This window comes from Sphaeramia orbicularis, chromosome 12, assembly GCF_902148855.1.
Source record: "Sphaeramia orbicularis chromosome 12, fSphaOr1.1, whole genome shotgun sequence".
In the NCBI taxonomy this organism is placed as follows: Eukaryota; Metazoa; Chordata; class Actinopteri; order Kurtiformes; family Apogonidae; genus Sphaeramia; species Sphaeramia orbicularis.
In genome coordinates this window covers 34,622,458-34,644,695 of record NC_043968.1, presented here as the reverse complement: position 1 = coordinate 34,644,695, position 22,238 = coordinate 34,622,458, and the positions used below count along the sequence as shown (strand labels likewise).

General features: G+C 39.2%; 1 protein-coding gene across 1 annotated transcript in view; it reads right to left on the bottom strand.

Moving 5' to 3' along the window:
- The window catches only part of LOC115429709 (thyrotropin-releasing hormone-degrading ectoenzyme), a 265,248-nt gene that overhangs the window by 232,063 nt on the left and 10,947 nt on the right, over nt 1-22,238 (bottom strand). The window contains exons 2-3 of the mRNA XM_030149384.1: nt 19,504-19,748; nt 1,684-1,960 (exon numbers count right to left, since the gene is read on the bottom strand). Of these exons, the coding sequence (XP_030005244.1) occupies nt 1,684-1,960; nt 19,504-19,748 (522 nt within the window). The remainder of the gene's footprint in view (nt 1-1,683; nt 1,961-19,503; nt 19,749-22,238) is intronic.

Here is a 22,238-nt window from a genome sequence, read left to right as displayed (position 1 = left end):
TTTAAGTCACGGTATGCTTAAAATACACATACACATACACGCACACACATATACTATATTAATCCAAAGGTCACAGCACAAAGATCCAGCTCAATCAGATTCTGACTCTTCACATATATTCCTTCTCAGTGGCTCCCACCAGTGAGTCGACCTCTGTACAGAAGCAAGGTAATTATCTCTTATCTCCATATACTGAACAGTTCTATCAACAGTTCACATCTTAATCACTGTATTATCCTCAGATAACAAATATCACTCCATGGTTTAATTATATCTGGACACATTAGACTTTTATCTTGAGAGTTTGACATTATCTTGAGAAAACAAACAGCTCTCAGAAGTAGTATTTAAGTAAGGAGTCAGTTCGTTTGGAGACATTAAAGACTGTTTTGAGATAAGATGGCAGCATTCTTAAGGCATCATCACGACCTCATCATGGAGATAACAGATGGTGATTTTATTAAAGCCTCTCAAAAAGGCACTTCAGGGATTTACTACTGTACTTTCATAAAGTTAGAAGGACTCATGGCAGACGAACAGAAACTGAAGAGGAATGTGTTTGAATGCGTCTCAATCCCAACGAGGACATTCAAATTATCATATTAAGTCACAGAAAAACTGATTAGACCACCCTTGTTTTCTCAATTTCTTGTTCATTTTTAATGCCTCGTACAACTAAAGGTCCATTTGTTTGGACAAATATAATGATAACAACAAAAATAGCTCATAAGAGTTTAATTTCAGAGCTGATATCTAGTCATTTTCCATGTTTTCTTAAAAATAACCAAAATCACTTCAGTTCTTACATCAATAGCTATGGCACTGTACTGTCAAAAACAGTGCTTTTAGGCATTCCATGTTTTCTTTTATGTCTGTTTTAGTCACATGACACACACAGGAGTTAGTACTTGATTGCATAACCATTGTTTTTGATGACTTTTGATGGTCTAATATTTTTTCCCACGACTGTAGTATAAGACTGTACCAATGTAATGCCACTACTTCAGTTACCTTAAAGTACTATGCCCTAAGGGTCAAATTAAAACTTCATTCGCAGTAATTTGTCTTAAAATAGCCTGTTCTCTTTAGTGTTTTAACTGTTCTGTCAGGAGAATTTCATGATATCAAATACTCCTTAGACATAACCAAGGCTTAAATGTGTCATTACGTAGTCAGGATGACCCTTCCAGACAAAGAGGAATCCCAAAAGACAAATGGTAGAGAAGACAGGAAGGCATTTCTAATATATGGGATTTGGTGCACAGTTAAATAATTTGGTCAAGAAAAAAAAATTACAAAACCAAAACAAAAGCAGTTTTTTTGATTCAAGAACAGGAAATAATAAAATTATGCCCAGTTTACAATTACCTTGGTTAAAATTTACATTTTATTTTCATCTGTTATAATTATTTATTATTTTTTGTTACTAAATGTTTATCTAAATGTGGTTCCTTCCTTTAATTCTCTCTGTTTTCATATCAAAATGAAGAAAAGAGAAACTGAAATCACTGGAAAGTGCAGAGATGTTCAAACAGCATTACGCTTTTTGGAAATGAGCTGTCATCCTTCCTCAGTCTTCAGCCTTAAGAGGGATTCCTCTTTCCGCACATCCACAAACACACCAACACAAAAGCAGCAGTGCATTTGGATTCATTTGTGTGTTCGCTGTGTGTTCGGTCTTACCGTCACGCCGCTGTCCGTCTGCGTCTCTTTGTAGGTGAAGTTGCAGACGGCCCACGCCAAGTAATACGTGGACATGCGTGGCGTGCGGGCGAAGTGGTTGGTCACCCAGCCGTCCTCGTCAGCCAGCGTACTGCTCTCCACAGGCATGTTGGACAGTGAGGTGTACTGCGGGTCGTGGCGGAGGGTGAGGGAGAATGTGGCTTTGTAGATGGGCTCGTCGAAGCAGGGGAAGGCTTTCCGGGCATGGATTGGACTGAACTGAGTCACTGCCAGGTAGCTGGAAATGAAAGATACACAAGAGAGAACATTTACTATGATGAGAAATGGCAGAAAAAAAATCAACTGATGAAAGTAGAAGGAAATATGCAACACAGACACACTGTAACAAATTTCTGTAATTTCTACAGTAAAAAATTACAATAGCATCTTATCACAATTAACAAGGTGGAAGTGTAAATTGCAATGCATTATAGGTAAAAAAAAATATTTACAGTAACTTCAAACATTTGTTCACAGTATCACATTGTAAAATTACAGGATGGTTGTGTTTTCACTTGGTCCTGACTGTAAACGATACAAATTACAATCACACGCTGTTAGTATTAGAAGGCATAAAAGAGGACATAAAGGCAGACAGAGGGGAGTGAACATCCATCCACTCAATAAAGTGTAAATAAGACATTATTAGCCCACAAAATTAAAATGTGATTCAAGTTGTAACTTCATGCAATATAATTTGACCGTGTAGATGTGTATTTTAACTTGGTGTGTAGTGAAGACATGTCAAAACCAGCATTTAGTAAGAATAATGTTTCTTTATTTGTGTGACTGTATTTCACATGGTTTTATTTATTTTAGTCGTGTTTCATATGGAATAATTATATGGGGTGTGGGACTCAGTTTTTGCAAATGAAGTGAAGAACACAAGCGGATAGAGACAGAAGGTCAGCCGTGCGCTGATTGGCTGACCAATCCACGTGACTATATGCTTCAAGATAGATTTCCTCCAAATAAGAAGTCTGACCAACAAAATCAGAGACTGTTTAAAACCACAAGAAAAGTACCAAAGAAAAATATAAGGGTGTTTCCACAACTGGATCGATTGGAGCTGTTGTTCCAGAATAAGTCTTTGGCTCGGTTCCATCGTTCATATGTGAAAGCAGTAATCGCACTCCGTTCTGGTACAAAACAACTGAGCTGAGACCACTTTGAAGAGGTGGTCTAAGCGCAGCTGCAGTCACTCCGCAGAGTGGTTCGTTTACAGTGTGAACATGAGCACAGAGATAGAAATAGACGACTGCAGTTTTCTACCACTCTGTCACCTGTATGTTAGCTGTGTGATCGGGTGTGCATGCAGGTCCAATAGTAGATGTCTAATAATACCACAGAGCATGGATGTTAGGCCATGGATGTCCATTTGAATATTCATGTCCATGTGGACTACCAAGCATCACATCAGGTAACAACCGCAAATTCTACACATGAGAAACCGATTGGGGAAAAAAACCTGTTCATCCCGGTTGAGTTGAGAAAATTAAGAAACCAAGCAAATAAACAACAAGCTAAATTTAGTCGGAGTATTAGGTTCAACCAAAAGAGTCTCACTGTCTGACTCAACTGTACCACGTACACATATAAACAGTATGGAAGTGTTTAGTCACATGGATCAGTCAAAAAACTGCAGAAAACTGTTTAAGTGAAGCTAACGCCAGCTGTGTGTATTACCCGAATTCAGAAATGCCTCCGATAGTCTGGGTTCCATCAGCTCTGTTGGCACCATTAGCACCATTAGCACGGCTACAGCTGAACTGGAGCAGTCAAAACTAAACGAACTAAAATACAATTAATGCTTGTTTCTAATATAACACAACAACACATTGCTGTAATTTATATACAGCAAAAACCTATAAAAAAGTATCCAGTAACATACTGAAAATATTTTTCTACAGTAATTAGCAAACAATTTTACAGCACTTGACTGGAATTGACAGTAAAGTCTACAGGACGTGTGTTCCAGTGTACAGCTAATGGAGTGAAGCCTGTAGTTCAGGCAGACAACTACAGCTGCCTGATGCATAGACCACCCATATGCCCTCTTTCCACACACCAACACACACCCCAATGGCGGTCTATTTAAACTGCAAGAAATTCCCAATCCTCCCTCTCATCGCTGCTGCCAGCACTTTTACCCTAGACCTATTTTGGCATTGACTTCCAAATGAATTTTCCTCTACATCTAACCTTTCCTAAGAGATTCAGCACTCTTTATCCTTTTAACCTCTGCATTTTCAGTGAAAAACAAGTGTTTTCTCATATTTAATTTACTGCCCATGTAAATGTTGATACAAGCTCAGAGAAAATTAAAAGGTGATCATATGAGAAAACCGAAGCAAAACTGACTTTCAGCAAAATATAATAAACAAGTGGTGCCAGGTACGACAAACTCCGCCCCTCCCACATATTGTATCTTATTTTGGCATCAATCCAGCTGATGTCATCATGTCTATGCATGTGCTGATGTCAACATATCAATTGCCTCTATATATGTGCCAAGTTTGAAGTAAATTGAAACAAAATTGATGTTTTTATAAACATTTGAAATTCCGCCCATTATAGGTAAATGGGGAAAAAAGATTTTTAAAAATTCATAAAAATTTAAACTTTAACCTACTTTTCCCAAAATGTACTGACTTCTATTCTTGGTCACTGGCAATCTATAAACCCAATTTGGTTTGAATTCAACCAACAGTTTTGCTGCTACAGACATTTGAAATTTTGCCCATTATAAGTAAATGGGGGAAAAAAAGATTTTAAAAAATCCTAAAAAATTTTAACTCTAACCTAGTGTTCCAAAAATATAATCAGATCTATTCTGGGTCACTGGCAATCTATAAACCCAATTTGGTATGAATTTAACCAATAGTTTTACTGCTAGAGTGTTAACAAACAAAGAAACAAAGTGAACCAAAAGCAATACCCCTTGCTGCCCCTTTGGGGGGCGACGTACTAATTAATATCTATAATGTATTGAATGTGAAAACAAGTATTTGCCAAATTACACAGGTTACTGATAAATCACTATTGCAGATGATGATACCACATTCATTATGGAATCTTTGAATGTCTAAATGGGTCATATTTGCTTGTGAAAAGCTGAATTTTCACTGAATGATTTACATGTATTAACTGGATATGTAGTTTAACATTTTAGATCTGTAAAGGCTTTTGGTCACTGGCGGCTGTTTAGGTCTTTGAGGATTAAGCCGTCCAAACCATATCAACATCACCTGTAGACTCGAGGAGAGGAGTTACATCTATTCATCACACAAATCTGCAGAGTGTCCCAGAGCCTAAATGCTAAACTCTACATGTATTCTGCTGCTGCAGTGTAACAGTCTAATGTAAGTTATCTGACTTAAAGGAAAATAATGTTAGATTGACTGAATGACACCAAATGCTTGGACTTGTGTAAAAATCAGCTGTATTGCACAACAGATGCGTTCTGTTCCATGATCTATATCACTGCCAGTGAATACCTGATGTAAACACAGATGAGTGTCCAACAGCCTGAATATGAATACCTCTTATTTTCTACTGACTGCCACCATTATACAACATAATACCACCTCACCTCATTTGCTCTACATTTGACCCTGAATCTAAATTATGTCATTAAATTCAGCTAGTTAAGCACAATTGTCGTTCCCTTAAATGACCATAAGTGACCCATAATTCAATTCTCCATGTTCTTATTCACATTTGCCCTGAAATCATCTGCTCATGTCCTGAATTTCAAAGCCGATGCTCTAGAACAAATCCATACAGAATATGTGAAGGTGTCGTATGAGAAGGGATTCTGTTTCAGTCTTTGAAGCTGCCAGAACTATCAAAGAAGATATTTAAGGTGGTATCAGAGTTCAGGGGGTTAAAGGATAATCCTCTGAAATCAGGGTCGACAGGTTGGTTATCTGCAGGAGGAAGTTTTTACAGGAAGACATTTTACTTTTTCATGTTTGGTATGAAAAACAGCTTCTGCTGAGAGATAATCCACAATAAACACGAAGAAACTTGCTGTTTCTCTCTGATTTCTATAAGCTGAGCCGAATGTTTTTCATATCACAGCTTTGTTAAGTTCGTCTGTCCATCACCTGACAGAAACAGGAAGAAAAGTTCAACTCCAGGAAATAATCCCTCGCAAAACTTTGTTATCATGCTCACGCATTTCCTTCTGGGTGTTTGGATGGAGGGGGGCATGAAAAGCCAGAGGAGGGGGAGGAAAAGACCGATAAATGAAGAAAGAGGAATAAGAGGGGGAATGGGAATAAATATAAAGAAAGAAAAGGATAGAAGCAGCCACGAAGCACTTGAAAGACGCACTGAGGAGAGAGATAAAGAAGAGGAAAAGCAGGAGGAGGAGAAAACATGGATACATGTAAAGGAGGAAAGGAGCAGGAAAATAAAAAATGAGCACAAGAGGAAAGGAAAAACATGAGGACATAAGAGGGTTGGAGAGGAAGGAACGCAACGGTGAAAGAACTAGAAGGAAACAGAAGAAAAGGAAGTAGTGGAGGAGGTGGAAGGGAAGAAGACAAAGAAGAGCCACATGTTAGAATGAAGAGAAACATTAGAACAAAGTGGTGAGACTGATGGAAAGAATATGTTTGGAAGAGGAGATGAGACGTGGCAGAATTACATTAGTAGGTTTCTACAAACAATGGTTTATCTCAAGGAGAAGAAATTAAAAAAAAAAAATAAATCAGTTAGGAGAGGAAACAAAAGGTGAGAGAACATAAAAAAAAGACAAGTTGAAGAAGAAGAAATGTTAGGAGGAAGATAAGGAAGGTGAATGTGAGGATATAAGCTGCAGGAGGAAAGAGAAGGATGTTTTGTTATTTTGTTTCAAGTAGACGTTATGGTACCGACGCTTCATGTGGATCATGGTTTGACTGGTTCTGGGAAGCTTTCACTGCTGCGATCTTGTCAAATGCAGAGGAGGAAACTGAAGAGGAGCACAGAGGTGAAGGGAGGAAGAAGGTAAAGGAGAAGTTCAAGTGTTGAAGGGAAAAGACACATGAGGAAGATAAAATTTAAAAAAAAAATAGTAGAGGAGAGAGTTGGAAGATAAACAGGAGAAGATGGAGAGGAGGAACCGGGGTAGAGGAGAATGGATGAGAGGAGAAGAAGTGAACAATGGAGGTAGTGAAATGAAGTCAGGGAGGAAACGAGAAACTGAAACGAGGTGTGGAGAGAAGAAGATAGAGGGAGAAGGAAGGGAGGAAGAATAGATGGGAGGAGGCAAAAGAGGGAGGGAGAGTGATAAACAGAGGCCGAGCGAGACAGTGAGGGAGGGAGAATAAAGGAGAAAGCCTGAGAGGGATGAGATAAAGACAGAATCTATTAGAAGAGTGTATGAGTCTATAACACACACACACACACACACACACACACACACACACACACACTTCAGCACAAAAGCTCCATACAACCCCAACATTAACACTCACACATACCACAACATGACATACTGCACGATGCCAACAGTCGCCGCTGCCAAGGTAATGCTTGTTGTCACAGTAATCCTGATTGACAACCAAGCCCACAGCGTTGCCCTGGACAACCACAACACACACACATATACATGTAAAAACACAAACACTCATGCATGAATTCATGCGCTTCACTTCATCTCCCGAAAACCAGACAAGAAATGGAAATTACACCATTTCCCGCTGTAATGTTTGCCATTATCTTGTCTGGGGACACCACAGAAGAAGAGATGGAGCATGTGAATGACAAGTGGACGCAAGTGCACACACATATAGATGGAGAGAGGGGAAAACACACTCCTCATTCAGATTCAGAGATGTGACTGAGGAGGAAACTGTTGAGTCAGGTGCTTCAGTGTGTATGTGTGTGTGTTCGAAGAAGAAGAAGTGTGTTTTATCAATCACACACACACACACAAACACACATCAAACTGGACACAGTGATCTCTTTATAACCAACGTCTCAAATTGCAGCTCTATGCTTTCGCTTTGAAAAGACTGCAATGCATGTGTGTGTGTGTGTGTGTGTGTGTTTGTGTGTGTGTGCACGCATGCAGCTATAGTTTTACACAGGAAGCTGGCAAAGAGGCTGATTCATCATCTTTAGTGTAAAATATGCGACTGATGGAGGATACAGTGAGAGGAGGGAACGAGGCTTTGTTTGCTCAGATTTCAATTCTCGTTTATTTAGGGAGCAAGAGAAGAGGAGCCAAGGATGTAGGAGATAAGAACAGAAGAGGAGATAAAGACAAAGGAGATAAGGGCAGAGCAAACAGATAAGTGAGTGTCACTGGGCTTCCTGTCCCTCTGTTTGGGTTCGTCAAAGTGTGGACCGTGACCAATGTGCCGTGAAAGAGACACAAATAAAACATTTGACTAGAAATTATTCACAAAGCAGTTTAACCGCTGCACTTCCTCAAATAAAAACTGTTTGTCAAAAAAATGCCGGGTCTCTGATAATGACTCTGGAGACGGTTTACACAGCTGCATAAAGCTCAACCCTCAGATTCAAGCTGGAGTAAAACAGGTGGATGAACCCTTGTACAGGTCAGAGAACGTACATGTCTGTTAAACAGAAGGAACATTTTCACTGCTTTAATGCAACAAAGTCAACAGCATCTTTCCTTTCCTTTCCTTTCTACCCCACCCCCCGAAGGGCAGGCAAGGGGTATTGTTTTTGGTTGGGATTGTTTGTTTGTTTGTTAACATTCTAGCAGCAAAACTATGGTTGAATTGATACCAAACTGACTTATTAGAGTGCCAGTGACCCTGAATAGATCTCATTACATTTTGAGAAAGGTAGATCTGAGTTAAAATATTTTATGATTTTTTAAAAATCTTCCCATTTACTTATAATGGGTGAAATACGTTCGAGGGTCAGGGTTTGTTGTGCCTGTTTTTTTTGTTTGTTTGTTTTGTTTTTTGCTTTTTAGCTACAATTTTTTTTTCAAGACTGTTTTTGTATGCAATTGAACTGTTGTGACCAAGAAATTTCCCTTGTGGATCAATAAAGTTTGTCTAAGTCTAAGTCTAAAATGTCTAGAACAATCCACACCGTGCACAAATAATCACTTAGTTAACTCGTCAAAATGATTAGTATGTTTTTTTCAGCATCCACTGATTATTCTGTGGGATTGGTGTGGAAGGAGATCTATATATTATTTCAAAAAGACCTGGAAGGAATTAATGAATATAACAATGTCTCTGCCCCAGAGCTGAATATTATTAACACATGGACATGTTGGCTTTTCCATACAAGAATCAGTGGAACTGACTGAATTGCTGCTTTGTTCATTATATTACACATTATTTCAACAATTCATCTGTGCCTTTATTTTTTACAACCATTAAAAAAAATACACAACACACACACACACACACACACATATATATATTCTTTTTTTTTTTTTTTTTTTTTTTACGTGTTCTTCCTATAACCTATAACTCAAATGAGTTTATTATTTATTTTGATTTAACCCTTAATGGCCTACAACGATTTTTGCGCTGACTTCTGAATTATTTTTTCTACATTTAATTTTCCTACAGTTATTTATAACCATTTATTGTGGTGTTTTCCTCTGCATTTTGTATTTTTCATTTCTGTATTTTTTTTCTAATAAACATAACTGACCAGTAGTTTCTCAGTGCTTATTATATTAAAACAGGTGGCTTCAGCAAAAATATATGAATAACTGAAGTCTACAACCACTGTTACTTGTCAAATGGCATGGATTTGACTGTTGCAGAACATGACAGTATTTTCACATTCACTACAGAGCATCTGAGTTTCCAAATGAGTCACTACTACTGTGTACTTCCAACCCAGTTGGAAGTACACAGGTTACATCTTAAAGATCTCATAACCTCATTAAATAAAATGATTAAGGAGGCAAGATCCAGCTACTTCCACAAACTTATAGCCACAAACAAGAAAAACCCCAAAGTAATCTTTGACACAATCCAGTCCATTGTGTCCCCTGCTGTCCCTGCTGCCCCTGTGCTCTGTAAAGCTGACAGCAATGACTTCCTAAACTTCTTCACAGACAAGATCAGGGATATTAAACACAATATCCCACCACCCTCTGGCCGTCTGACCCTATCTGATCCCCCTCTGCAAACCTGGTCCTCTTTCGACCCTGTGACACTGGAGGACATCTCAGCACTTTTATCCAAAACGAAACCCTCCTCCAACTCTGCAGACATCCTCCCCCATAAGCTCCTTGTCAGTGTCTTTGACACTATTGGACCATGGGTCACAAAGTTTTTTAACCTGTCGCTCACAACTGGTTTGTTTCCCAGCTCCTTCAAACAGGCCATCATAGAACCAAAACTAAAGAAAACCACACTGGACCCCACAGACTTCAAAAGCTACAGGCCCATTTCAAAGCTCCCCCTATTGGCCAAAATCCTTGAGAAAGCAGTGTCTAAACAACTTACAGCTTTTCTGGAGACACACCAGATCTATGACACTTTTCAGTCTGGGTTTAGACAACGCTACTCAACAGAAACCGCACTATTAAAAGTGTCTAGTGACATCCTGATGGCGGCTGACTCCGGGAAATCCACGGTCTTGGTCCTGCTAGATCTCTCCTCGGCCTTTGACACAGTGGACCATACCATAATGATTGAGAGACTGAGGGACCTGGTAGGGATGTCAGGTCATGTGCTAGACTGGTTCTCCTCTTACCTGACCGGCAGAAGCTTCACTGTGTCAATAAACAACTTCCAATCTGACTCAGCGGATCTACTGTGTGGTGTGCCCCAAGGCTCTGTCCTGGGACCAGTCCTATTCTTACTCTATGTCCTCCCACTTGGCCACATTATCTGACAGTATAGTGATGTCTCCTATCATCTATTCGCGGATGACATCCAGATATACTGCTCCTTTAACTCCTCTGAGCCCCACAAACTGAGTTCCTTAATCAACTGCTTGTCAGAGCTGAAGCAGTGGCTAAATGATAACAGCCTCCAGCTGAACTCCAGCAAAACTGAGACCCTCATCATTGCCCCGGATAGTGCAATCCCAGGGATCAAACATCACCTTGGAGACCTGAGTTCCTCGGTAAAGACAAAACTGAGGAATCTGGGTGTCATCTTTGACCAGGACATGTCTTTAGAATTCTACTCCAAACACCTAGTCAAAAACTGTTTCTTCCACCTACGCAACATCTCCAAACTCAGATCTATGGTGTCCACAAATGAACTCGAGATGATCGTTCACGCTTTCGTATCTTCTCGCTTAGACTACTGCAACAGCCTGTTTACATGCTTAAACAAGAAGGAGCTGGCCCGTCTACAGTTTGTCCAGAACTCTGCTGCCAGGCTCCTGACCCGCACAAACAGGAGAACCCACATCACTCCCATCCTTAAATCTCTCCACTGGCTCCCTGTTCTATATCGTCTTCATTTCAAAATTCTTGTGCTAACTTTCCGGGCCCTACATGGCCAGGCCCCTGCATACATTGCTTCCCTGATCCAGCCCTACAGCTCGACTCGTAGCTTGAGGTCTTCAGGACAGCACCTGCTGATGGTTCCACGGACCTGTTTTAGCACATGCGGTGACAGGTCTTTTAAAGCTGTGGCACCATGTCTATGGAGTGACCTGCCTCTACACCTACGGTCCATGGACTCTGTAGAGAGCTTTAAGAAACACCTCAAAACCCTCCTGTTCAAAAAGGCTTTTTAGTCTCCCACCTGACCCAGGACCACCACAGACTGATTACACTCTATGTATTCATCATAACGTACTCCATGTGTCATCCCCCCCCCAGTCTCTCTATATCTCTATCGCTCTCTCTTTTCTCCTCCTTTACTCTCTCTCTCTCTCTTTAACCCCAACTGGTCCAGGCAGACAGCCATCCTTCAGGAGTCTGGGTCTGCTCGAGGTTTCTGCCCGTTAAAGGGAAGTTTTTCCTCGCCACTGTCACCAATCACAAGTGTTTGCTCCTGAAGGATTCTGTTGGGTCTCTGTAAACTTAATTTGATTCTGATTTGAATTGATAAAGCACTTTCTGACTCTGTCTGTGAAAAGTGCTCTATAAATAAAATTTACTTTACTTTACTTATACCTAATGTTTCTGAAAAACTAAGAAACTCCATTTTACCTGAAATATTTCAGTGTGTTTGTAGGATTAGTGGCTCAATGGCTGTTATACATTTCAGATTAGTAAATATTTTTGGTATTCTTATATGTCTGAACAAGTTTGAAATACTTTTTACAGTGTTAGAAAAAATAAAATGGTAAAGGTGTTTATTACTATTTGGGTTTGGGTAGAGGACACAATTTAACAATGATGCCACAACTCATTGACATTGACTGGTTTAATTATTCTACTTCAGATACCACAAATACATTGATACCTATATCATTATATAGGATAATACCCTGTTTGTATAACAAGGGATACAATACAAAGGTGTATTTGTTCACATAGCAGTTGGGATTTTTAAAATATATCACTGAAAGGAACACATTCTAGCACCAATAACTCTCTCAATAATGACTCTTCCAGTGACTAAAAAATGTCTCTCCTCACTTTCATGAAGCTGCAGACATCTTTGCCATTGTCACTGTTATAGTTGTGATATGAAATCCATTGTCAGCCTGTGTTAGAATGAGAAATGTTATATTTATTGTTTGAGTCAGCCCTTTACTGACTGATTTCAGTCACTGCAGATGTATGTATGTGGAAGTCAGAAGTTTTCTACAACAGACTCCTGCAAATGTTTGAAAATAAAGCCTTGTTAAAGAATGAAGGGATTCTGTCCACAGAAACGTTCCAGACAGTAGTTTGGAGTTGGTTAACATTTTATAGTTCACTTATAGAAATACTCTGAAATTCAAAATTTCAACCTTAACATGTTATTGGAGGACTTAACAAGACTTTGCTTCTTTTGTGATTTTTTTTCTACATTTTTTATTGTCATGTACAAAATCAAGGTCAGTGAAGTTATCATATTTGGTTCCTTTCCCATAAGTAGCAAAAAATAATAACAATCCAAGTAAATATGAAAAATACAAGAAAAATAACATGTAAGGTGAAAGGAACATGTATTTTAGAACATTAGAACATTGCCTTTAGAGCATTAGACCAACTTAAGGGCTGCTCCAGACCCCTGTCCACATCCACATTATCCCTTTGAACATCATTCCTTACATTAGTACCATTACTTCATGGCACCTTACAAAGCAGGTACACTCACTGTTCATGCAGAGGTGGACCTTTCAGACCCTGTAGACCACATTGGACCTGATGTTGTTGACTCACTGTCCTCACTGAAACTGTTGCTGTCACTGTCTTGTTATGTGTGCGGAAATGACCAAAAATAGTCACTTTCCCAATAAAGGGTTAACAGTGAAAAGTTGTAACTAAGAGCAGATGATTGGTTGTGTCCTAAAATGTAAACAGTTCTACACACCTGCCTCTAATCCAGTGGTTCCCAACCTTTTTTGACTTGTGCCCCTTTTTCACATTGCAAATTTCTGGTGACCCCAGACATTCAAAACAGAGACTTTTTTTTTTTTTGCTAAAATTCATTTGTTTTTGTTCATGTAATAGTTTGCTGTACTATGTTGCAAATAAACATTAATTTTAGATGACATTTAGTCTTTATAATGTATATTATTAAAGAAGGAGGCAGAACCCCATGTGGGGCCGCGACCCCAAGGTTGAAAAACACTGCTCTAATAGAAGACTTCAAATGAGGGCCCACTACCTTCTGCAGCTGAAGAAATACAGTAAAGATTCAGCCCTAAAACATTTGTCTGGCAACACTCATACAACTACTAAATCAAAAGCACCCAAACATGTTTAACTGAAACCCTGTCTCCAATTTACAAATGCTTTTCACTTTCTCCCTCTACTCCTTCAGAGGTCACATACATAGCACATCATCAAAACATTGCACACTGTGCTCCAAAGCTAAAAACTGCTAATTGATTCTATTACTACATGGTACATGAAATACTAATGAGGCATTAAGGAAAAGCCTGTTATTTACCCAAAGTTCAATCCAAATGGAGTCAGTGAGTAGAAACAGGACAATGTTAAGTGAAGGATCATAAAACCAGCATGGTTTAACACAAGACAATGTGGTTCCAACTGGAACCACATTAGAGGACACATGAGGCAGTGAATTTCATTTCACTTGCAGAAAACTAGTCCACATGCACTTGAGCAACATAACCACACACCTGGAAGAACGATGGCTCTGGCACAAGTCACATCACACATTCACATGCACTGCAGAAACCTGGTTACCCAAAAACGCACATACTGTACAGTCAAGCTCATTGGTAATCTGAGTCAGTCCCTTTCTGATCCCTGTGCTCAAATATTCTGTTTAAATGAAGCCCAATTTAGATTTTCAAGCAGCTTCTCTGTGATGATGAAATCAGCATTACTACAGGTTTATAATGACTATAGTTATATTTAACATGCATTCATTGGAAAGAAATTTATCAGGAACAGAAAGTCTGTCTGAGATACTTAACTTTAAGGTATTCAGGCTGCTGTGGACATGGGTAGCAGTCAGTACATATTTTTGCTGCCTAAAATGAGTCCCCCTAAAACACTTATAACAGTTTAAGTATACACTGTATTCAGAATGTTTTCAGTGTTTTACCATACCTCAATTTCCTGAAGGCTCTGCAAAGGGATCAGTAAAGTTCTATCGAATCTAATCTAATCTAATCTAATCTAATCTAATCTAACACTGTCAGTTTGTTTGTACAACTATATGATGGTATAAAATGATACAAATAAGCATCTCTCAGGTTCTTTTTGGTAAAAATGCTTTGTCAGTGGGCTTCGGTTGCCAAAAAAAAGTTTTGTGATTACTATTTGTTTTTATACATGACAAATTTTTAAATACTTCTCTAATGTGGGTGGTGGTTAATAATTCACGTGATATTTATCTCCCATTGGGCATTAAATGTTCAGCTCAATTTTCCCCCAGAAAAAAAAACTAAACACTATAACACAACAGATTTGTCTTTTATTTATGCATATTTATGACAGATAACAGACAAGGACATATTTTTTTGCATTACACTTGCTTTTTCTGGTAAAAAAAAAAAAAAAAAAAAATCTTTTGATAAAACTTCCTCTCTTAATGCTTTCACACTTGGACGCTGTTCTGGCGTTTTATGTTCTGTACGCTTGTAGTGTTCCTTCTTTGAGTAAAATCCAAGGAAACCAAGACACATCACTACCAGAGGTTAAGAGTTATTGAGCCAATGCAATAATGACATGTTGGGCACTGAAAAGGTCTTACTAATCAGTCAATTTCTTATTCCTACAAACCTCAGGAGAACTTTCACTTATTCATCAGGTGTGTCTAGAACAGGTCTAACGGTTCTACACTACTGTATATTTCTGTGGAAGAAACATGCTTTCAGTAGCTGACACCATTGCTCCATCAGCTGCTATATTTTGCATGCTTTGTCACTTCCCAGAATGCAAAGCACTCCTCAACCGGAGCTGTTAAAGTCAAGCTCACAGAGTTCATGTCATAGATAGAGGTCATCTCCTGTTTCCATCTCAAACTAATTGTTCATTTTGCTTATTTGGGACCAGAGACTGCCATTTGTAGAGCCTCTGTCTGGATGTTTTGATGTTCATAACTGCCCAAACAGATTACACAAAGGGAAGAACTACACTAAATGGACCCGAGGAATCACTTTACGCCTTCATCCACCCAGCCAGATCAGTAGAAATTACCAGGTCGATATGTGGCTCATCTGACCTGAGAGTAACAGGTCTATCTCTTGTCAGTTAGGACATCTTTGATGTGTGAAGATCTCCATTGCACAGCTGTTCTCTCCTATACCTTTATTAAGCTCCTTGTCTTGACTGCCATGTTCGATTGTGAAGGCGTCCTCTTACACACGTGCTGCAGAACTCAGTATTGATTGAAACATCTCATCTGTACTGGATTAGTCCATCACAATGAGAACCTCAGCGGACAATCGTCCAGTCAGCATTTTTAGATGCAAAGCCTCGCCTCCCCTTCATTAACCGTCTGCCTCACTTGCTAACACTCCTACGTCTTTATGCTCATCAAGCCCAGCCTCGTTAACAGCGCAGAACCCCTCGTTAACTATTCCTCTGCTTGTTAAAGAACAGAGTCTAATGAAAAACTTCCTCAAAGCAACTGAAAGAAAAAAAAAAAGCTTTGCTCGCATGTTTTTGGGGTTTTAGAAGTCTGATTCATCAATGTCTGAATCCAAAAGGAAGAAAAACATACAGTCTACAGCTCAGAACTGCATTAATACAGATGGAAAAGGTATGTTACATCAAAAGTATAAAAACAAAAAAAAACATATCAGGGAATTTGAGGTGAACGCCTCAAAGGACTGCTACGTCCTACAGCTGATGGAAACACAAAGTGTTAATATTACTCAATCCATCCTGTGATTTATAGAATACCACAAGAAAACACTATGAGGTCATTTTGACCTCTCTCACCTATTAAAATACATGTAACCCTGTTTGAATAAAAGCCTTATGTATCCCAGTTGATGACTTTTCCTAGTAGTGTATTATACATCTTATGCGTTTTGGGAATTCTGGATTAAAAGAGAGCGATAAACCAGCCAGAAAATGTCAAAGTCAAGGTGATCTGGCCATAACTCAAGAACTGAAGACATACGGATACAGTATGACAAAAGTCATGTGTGAAATTGGATACAATGATGAGAAAATGTTTAAGTCAGTTTCATGTTTAAAAAATGCTTGTTATCGTTCAGTATCAAACTCCTCTGTAACAAGTGGTGCCAGGCAAAACAACCCCACCCCTCACACATATTGTAGCTTATTTTGGCATCGATCCAGCTGATGTCATCATGTCTATGCGTGTGCTGATGTCAGCATATCAGTTGCCTCTATATATGTGCCTAGTTTGAAGTAAATTGAAACAAAATTGATGTTTTTATAGACATTTGAAATTCCACCCATTATAAGTAAATGGGAGGAGAAAAAAGATTTTAAAGAATGCATAAAAAATTTGAACTTTGACCTACTGTTCCCAAAAGGTAACCACATTTATTCTGGGTCATTGGCAATCTACAAACCCAATTTGGTTTGAATTCAACCAGTAGTTTTGCTGCTAAAGTGTAAACAAACAAACAAACCGAACCAAAAACAATACCCCTTGCCTCTTCTTCGGGAGGGGGTAATAAGAGTGAAGATCACATGTTTCTTGTTGGAATCATTAATGTAAGTGTAATAAGACCATCATGTAAAAAAGAAAAAAATACAATGTTAATTACATTTCTTCAAAATCGGATCTACATTATACAATGTAGAATACATTATTAAATAATAAGAATTTGGAAAGTCATACATTTAACCTGCAACTTCTCTGGCTGACAGAGGCGCCCATGAGATGGTAATTGTAGTTCTATATATATTGACGCTATGAATTTGTAATGTGATGTGTGTCAACCTCATCTGTGCATGCTGATATTTATGCAGCTCTGATGTTATTTTTAATCAGCACTGGTATGTAGCTAAATAGAAATGGACAAACACAACATATAGTATTTCTTAAAAATAGACTGAACGTTTCAGAGAAACAATGAAACAATGCACCAGTTATATCATAAACCTTAGTGACTCTCGCTTCCTAGTCCTGTTTCCTATACATTAGCTGTGTATTGATGTGTCTGTTTTTATCCCGCTGTGATGTCATGGTTCATGTGAGCAGATCAGCAGAAAAACAGGTCACTGAAGTCTGCAGTAAGCGTCATACTGGTTTTACTGGGAAAAACTGCACTCACACTACTAAACTCTTTGCATCATTTGCATGGATATCGATAATACGTTTACATAGCGATACTCTCTGTGTGTTTGGATAATTAATTCACCCTCCAGCGTTTAAGAGCTTAAGCCCGGCCTGCGGTTTAGTAACTTTGGATATTAAGGAAATCACACGGTGAGCCGCGTGTGTGTTAGCGTTAGCCGCACCACTGCATCAAGCTAATCCCTAAGCTAACAGTGAGCCTTTTCCACACACACTAAGCAGTATTTAATTTGGACAGCAGATATCCCCCAAGACTGACATTTGAATCTACTTCTGAGTGAAATTATCATTTTTAAACATAATCAGCTGGGGGTTTTACTGTACTTCTTTTGCATTGCTGGTTAGTTACTGGATTAGCATATTAATGAGACGAGACAGCATCTAAACATCTTTTAGGGCTATTTAGTACAGGATCAACTTTTTTTTTCTTTTATGTGATTTCATTTGAAACTGGTATATATTACATAATAAATCCCACTGGTGCTAAATAATGTTTAATCAACTGTAGCTCCTATGGTTGAACACATTTGAGATTATTCATTTGCATTTCATGATGCTGTGTTTTAATACTACTTATTTAACATTTCAGAGGCAGAGAATATACTTTGTATGACACTTCTGATTTGTCAGCTTTAGTTAGATTCAACAGAGATGCAAACGAATAAATCTGACATGATGACGGGTTGAAAATGCGGAAAATGTCTGCCAAGTTTTTCAATAATTACTTGCCATCTTTCAAGTGACAATGCCAGTTGTTTCTCAGATCCATCTGCTCAGATGTGAGGATTTCAGATGATTTGTTTGGTCATGTGTGACTGATAAGTGTTGACAAGAAGAAAACTGAAAAACCAAAACTGTCACCTTAGATTTAATGTAATTTACTTACCAATTTATGCATTAAATAATCAACAGAAAGTATGACTTGTATATGTTTTAATACTAAAATAATGACAAAAAACTTTTTAGTGGGGTTCTAGATCTGCACATTTCTTCCACTACTGATCAATTCTTATAATATCATCAATTCCCACTGCTGTTGGAGCAACATTTTACTTGTTGACTTCCATAACTGTGCCAAGAATATCAGGTTTATTATCTATGGGTTTAAGAAATCAAATCAGTCCAGTAAGTGTATAATAACCTGATTTCAGGCAGCTGAAAATTTAAATTTAACCAACAGGTTGTTTTTGTTGTGATCGAGCACTGCTGGTACATCAGCTGCTGTATCGATCCAGAATTGATCCAAACAGCAGCGGTCCATGTGTATGAGACCACTGGGGGTGAAAACATAGTGAGACCAAACCAGGAATGCTCAGAATGAAACAAACTAAAATGATTTTCATGTCATAATAACCTCATGCTCAGAAATGCTACAAGAGGTGGAGAAACAGTCTCAATATAACCAGAAATGAGTGATCAACTGTTCTATGACACAGAACTTCTCATAAGGTCAAGGCTTTATACTGTATGTGAGCTTTGTTTTGTCAGTTAAGTCAGTCTTAGTGTGTTCATCCATCACCGGATTAATGTTTCTGTGGTAACACACACAGGCACTGATGGAAGCCACACACACACACACACACACACACACACACACACACACACACACACACACACACACACACACACACACACACACGAAATAACAAATGTATCACCATAAGGTCTGTTTCCCATCAGCACCATGGGGAAGAAATCTGATGTGGAAACAACTCTGTAGCAGAGGCTTATGGGAAATTTATAAGAAAGGGTTGAGAGTTGTGTATGTGTGTGTGGTTTTAAAAGTGGAATACACACATATTCATACACATACTGGGTGAGAGAGAGCGATGTGTGTGTGAGTTAATCAATGTCGTGGATGTGAAGCTCTGACCTTTTCTAGTCAAACCACCTGCTGCTGCTGTAGAAAAACCACGTGTCTGAGTGTGCGTCAGTGTGTGTATTTTTGTGTGCGTCTTTGTGTGCATACCGCTTCTCTCTCTGCAGAGTGTACGAGCTCCTGAAGAAGCCCAAAAGCTCGTCCTCGATGGCAGCGTCAAAGGTGATGTTCAGTCTGTAAAGCCTCATTGGTTTCAGCTCGCGGTGCAACACCACCACATACATCTGATTGGCCGGGAAGGGGAAATGGCGATGGATGCGCATGGCTCCGCCCCCTGGCCTGTTCACGAGCCGTCCGCTGCCGCTGCCTTCTGCCGTGACGGACACCCGATCCACCTGAAACAAGATGATGATTTAATTGTCCATTTCAGCAAAGTAAGAAGGTTCTCGGTTTGATTCCAGCTGTGGGGACGTTTCTCTGTGGAGTTTACATGTTCTGCCTTTGACTCTATGAGTTCTCTGGGAGTACCCCATCTTCCTCCAACCATCCAAAGACATACATCTTAATTGGTTAGCTGTACAATCTAAATCACCCTTAGGTGTGAATGTGAGAGTGAATGGTTTTTCATCTGTACAAGTCAGCCCTGCAATGAACTGGCGACCTGTCCAGAAATATGCTCTAGCACCTCTGCAACCCTCAAGAGAACTAGACTGTTCAGAAAATGACTGAATAAATGAATTTCATTACCCTTTTCATTAATATCACTTAGGGATAGAGAGATAAGGCCAAGATGCATGTATTAAATTAAATTTGAACTGAAGATCATCTGGTTCTGTCTTTAGCATGTGGCTAAAACACAATCCAAATACCATCTCCAGCAGCTCTGATGCAGCTCTATTCCAAACGCTTCTATTGTTCAACAGTGACCTAGAGTTTAAAAGGTTAAGTGTATTTTCAGCCTCGACCGACAGTTAAAATCATTGAGCAAAAACCAAAGTGGAAAACTGGGTCAACTGTCCCAGATCCTGGATCATGGGAGGACCCAAAAGACCACCTATCCTCTAAGCAATCTGCTGAAAACAATTTTCCTTTCCTTATAATCCTAAAATAGTTCAATCTGTTTTGCTACTGTAAGATGCCGGCCCTTTCCCTCCTCTTTTAGTGTTTCCAGATCAGCACTTTCAAATTTCCTTTGGTTTGGATGGGTGAAGAAAATAGAAGCTGGTTTGGGATCAGTTTGACACTTCTCCAACTTATACATTTCATAGGCTGTGCATTCAGGGCGGACAGATTGGATGGACATCGGGTTCATTCCGTCTGCCCCAATGGCTGTTCAGGAGGTTATAACTTGTCCATATGTACTAGACAGCTCAGCCAGACTGCACTCACATCCACAAAGTTACATTCAGAAGTTCAGACAGCCAATTGCGTTGCCTTTTCAAGTTACAATTACCAGAGTGTTTAGATATAACAGTTCTGACATTACACCAAGGATATCAATGTATTGTACTGCAGGGATATGGACTGATCCCATGCATGTGTTGGTGTGTTAATGCACAGCCTATGCTCTGAGTGTGTTTGTGCTTGAGTAAAGAGGAGCATGAAAGTGAATGGATTATACCGTCATAAAGTCTGTGGCCATTCTTCACAGTTAGGCTGCTTTCACATGACAAGCAGAATCTGTTTGTGGTTATTTTGTTCAGATCTCTGAGCTGCCGCTTTCTAAGTAGCACAGGGAAGTACCTTACACCGTGGTGGTCGGCTGCTGCTGCTGCTGCTGCAGTTGTTGTTGCTTTTGTGTATGATTCAGCTGCCAGTGGGCATAGCTTTTACACAATGATAGGTAATCGGGAAGGTTAAAATATAGGACGAAAAACCTCCCGAATATTTTGGGGTTTTGAGTGCATTGACAATTCTGAATAGTTTTTGAGCAAGAAACCATCAGCTCTATCCTGCAGCAGTGACCTCCAGTAAAGTCAGCACCTCAGACAAGAAGAGAGAAATGAAAATGAAAAAAATATAACACAGGTGCCTGGGATTTTATGGTCAGGTATTTGAAAAGCATAAAAAATTTAATGGAAGATGCAGTTGCCACAACTACTGCCCCATCTGCAATGAGGAGTATTAACCCAGAGCAAGGTGAGACATACATGTAGCTAATTTAAACATTTGGCGGATGCTGAGAGCTACCACTTAGTTCGAACGTTAACATCCAGGTATTAGCTTGTATAAATCTTAATATAGTGCATGCTGTGACTGAGGAGGGAGGTGCGACAATTGTATTGGGGAAACACACAGTATGCCTACTCTCTTTTTTAGCCAAAACATTAGACATAGTATATTCTGAACGTCTCCAGCTGTTGTTCTCAGCCACGCATCGTTTCAACAGCCCTTCCTCCACCCAGCACCCATATATAAGCTCTGCGCCTCACTCCCTGGGGAGGACTTATCAACATCACTGTCAAATTTCTGCTGTGTTGAGTTTTATACACACCCCTGGGGAGTGAGAAGGTCATAGTCCCGATTCCAAATATTACCTTTAAACAAATTCTCTTTTAACATAATAGCAACTTACACATAAGTAAAGTATTTACACATCCTTATCAGAAGAATTTAGTAGTTAGAATAGAGCAACAAGCTAACCATTAAAACATTTTTGCAGCTGCTGAAAGTGAAAAGACCAAAACTGTTAGAGGATTTGATGCTTTGACCAGTGTCCCATGTTGTACAGGACAAATCATCACAGTAACAAGACATAATACACTCATGGACCCTTTACATTTACTGTCTTTCTGCAGCCTCCATGCCTTTGCTGATTGAAGTGGTTGCTAAGCAACACCTGACTCACAGCCAGGTGTTCTTAGCAAGGCTGAATTTGTCATTAT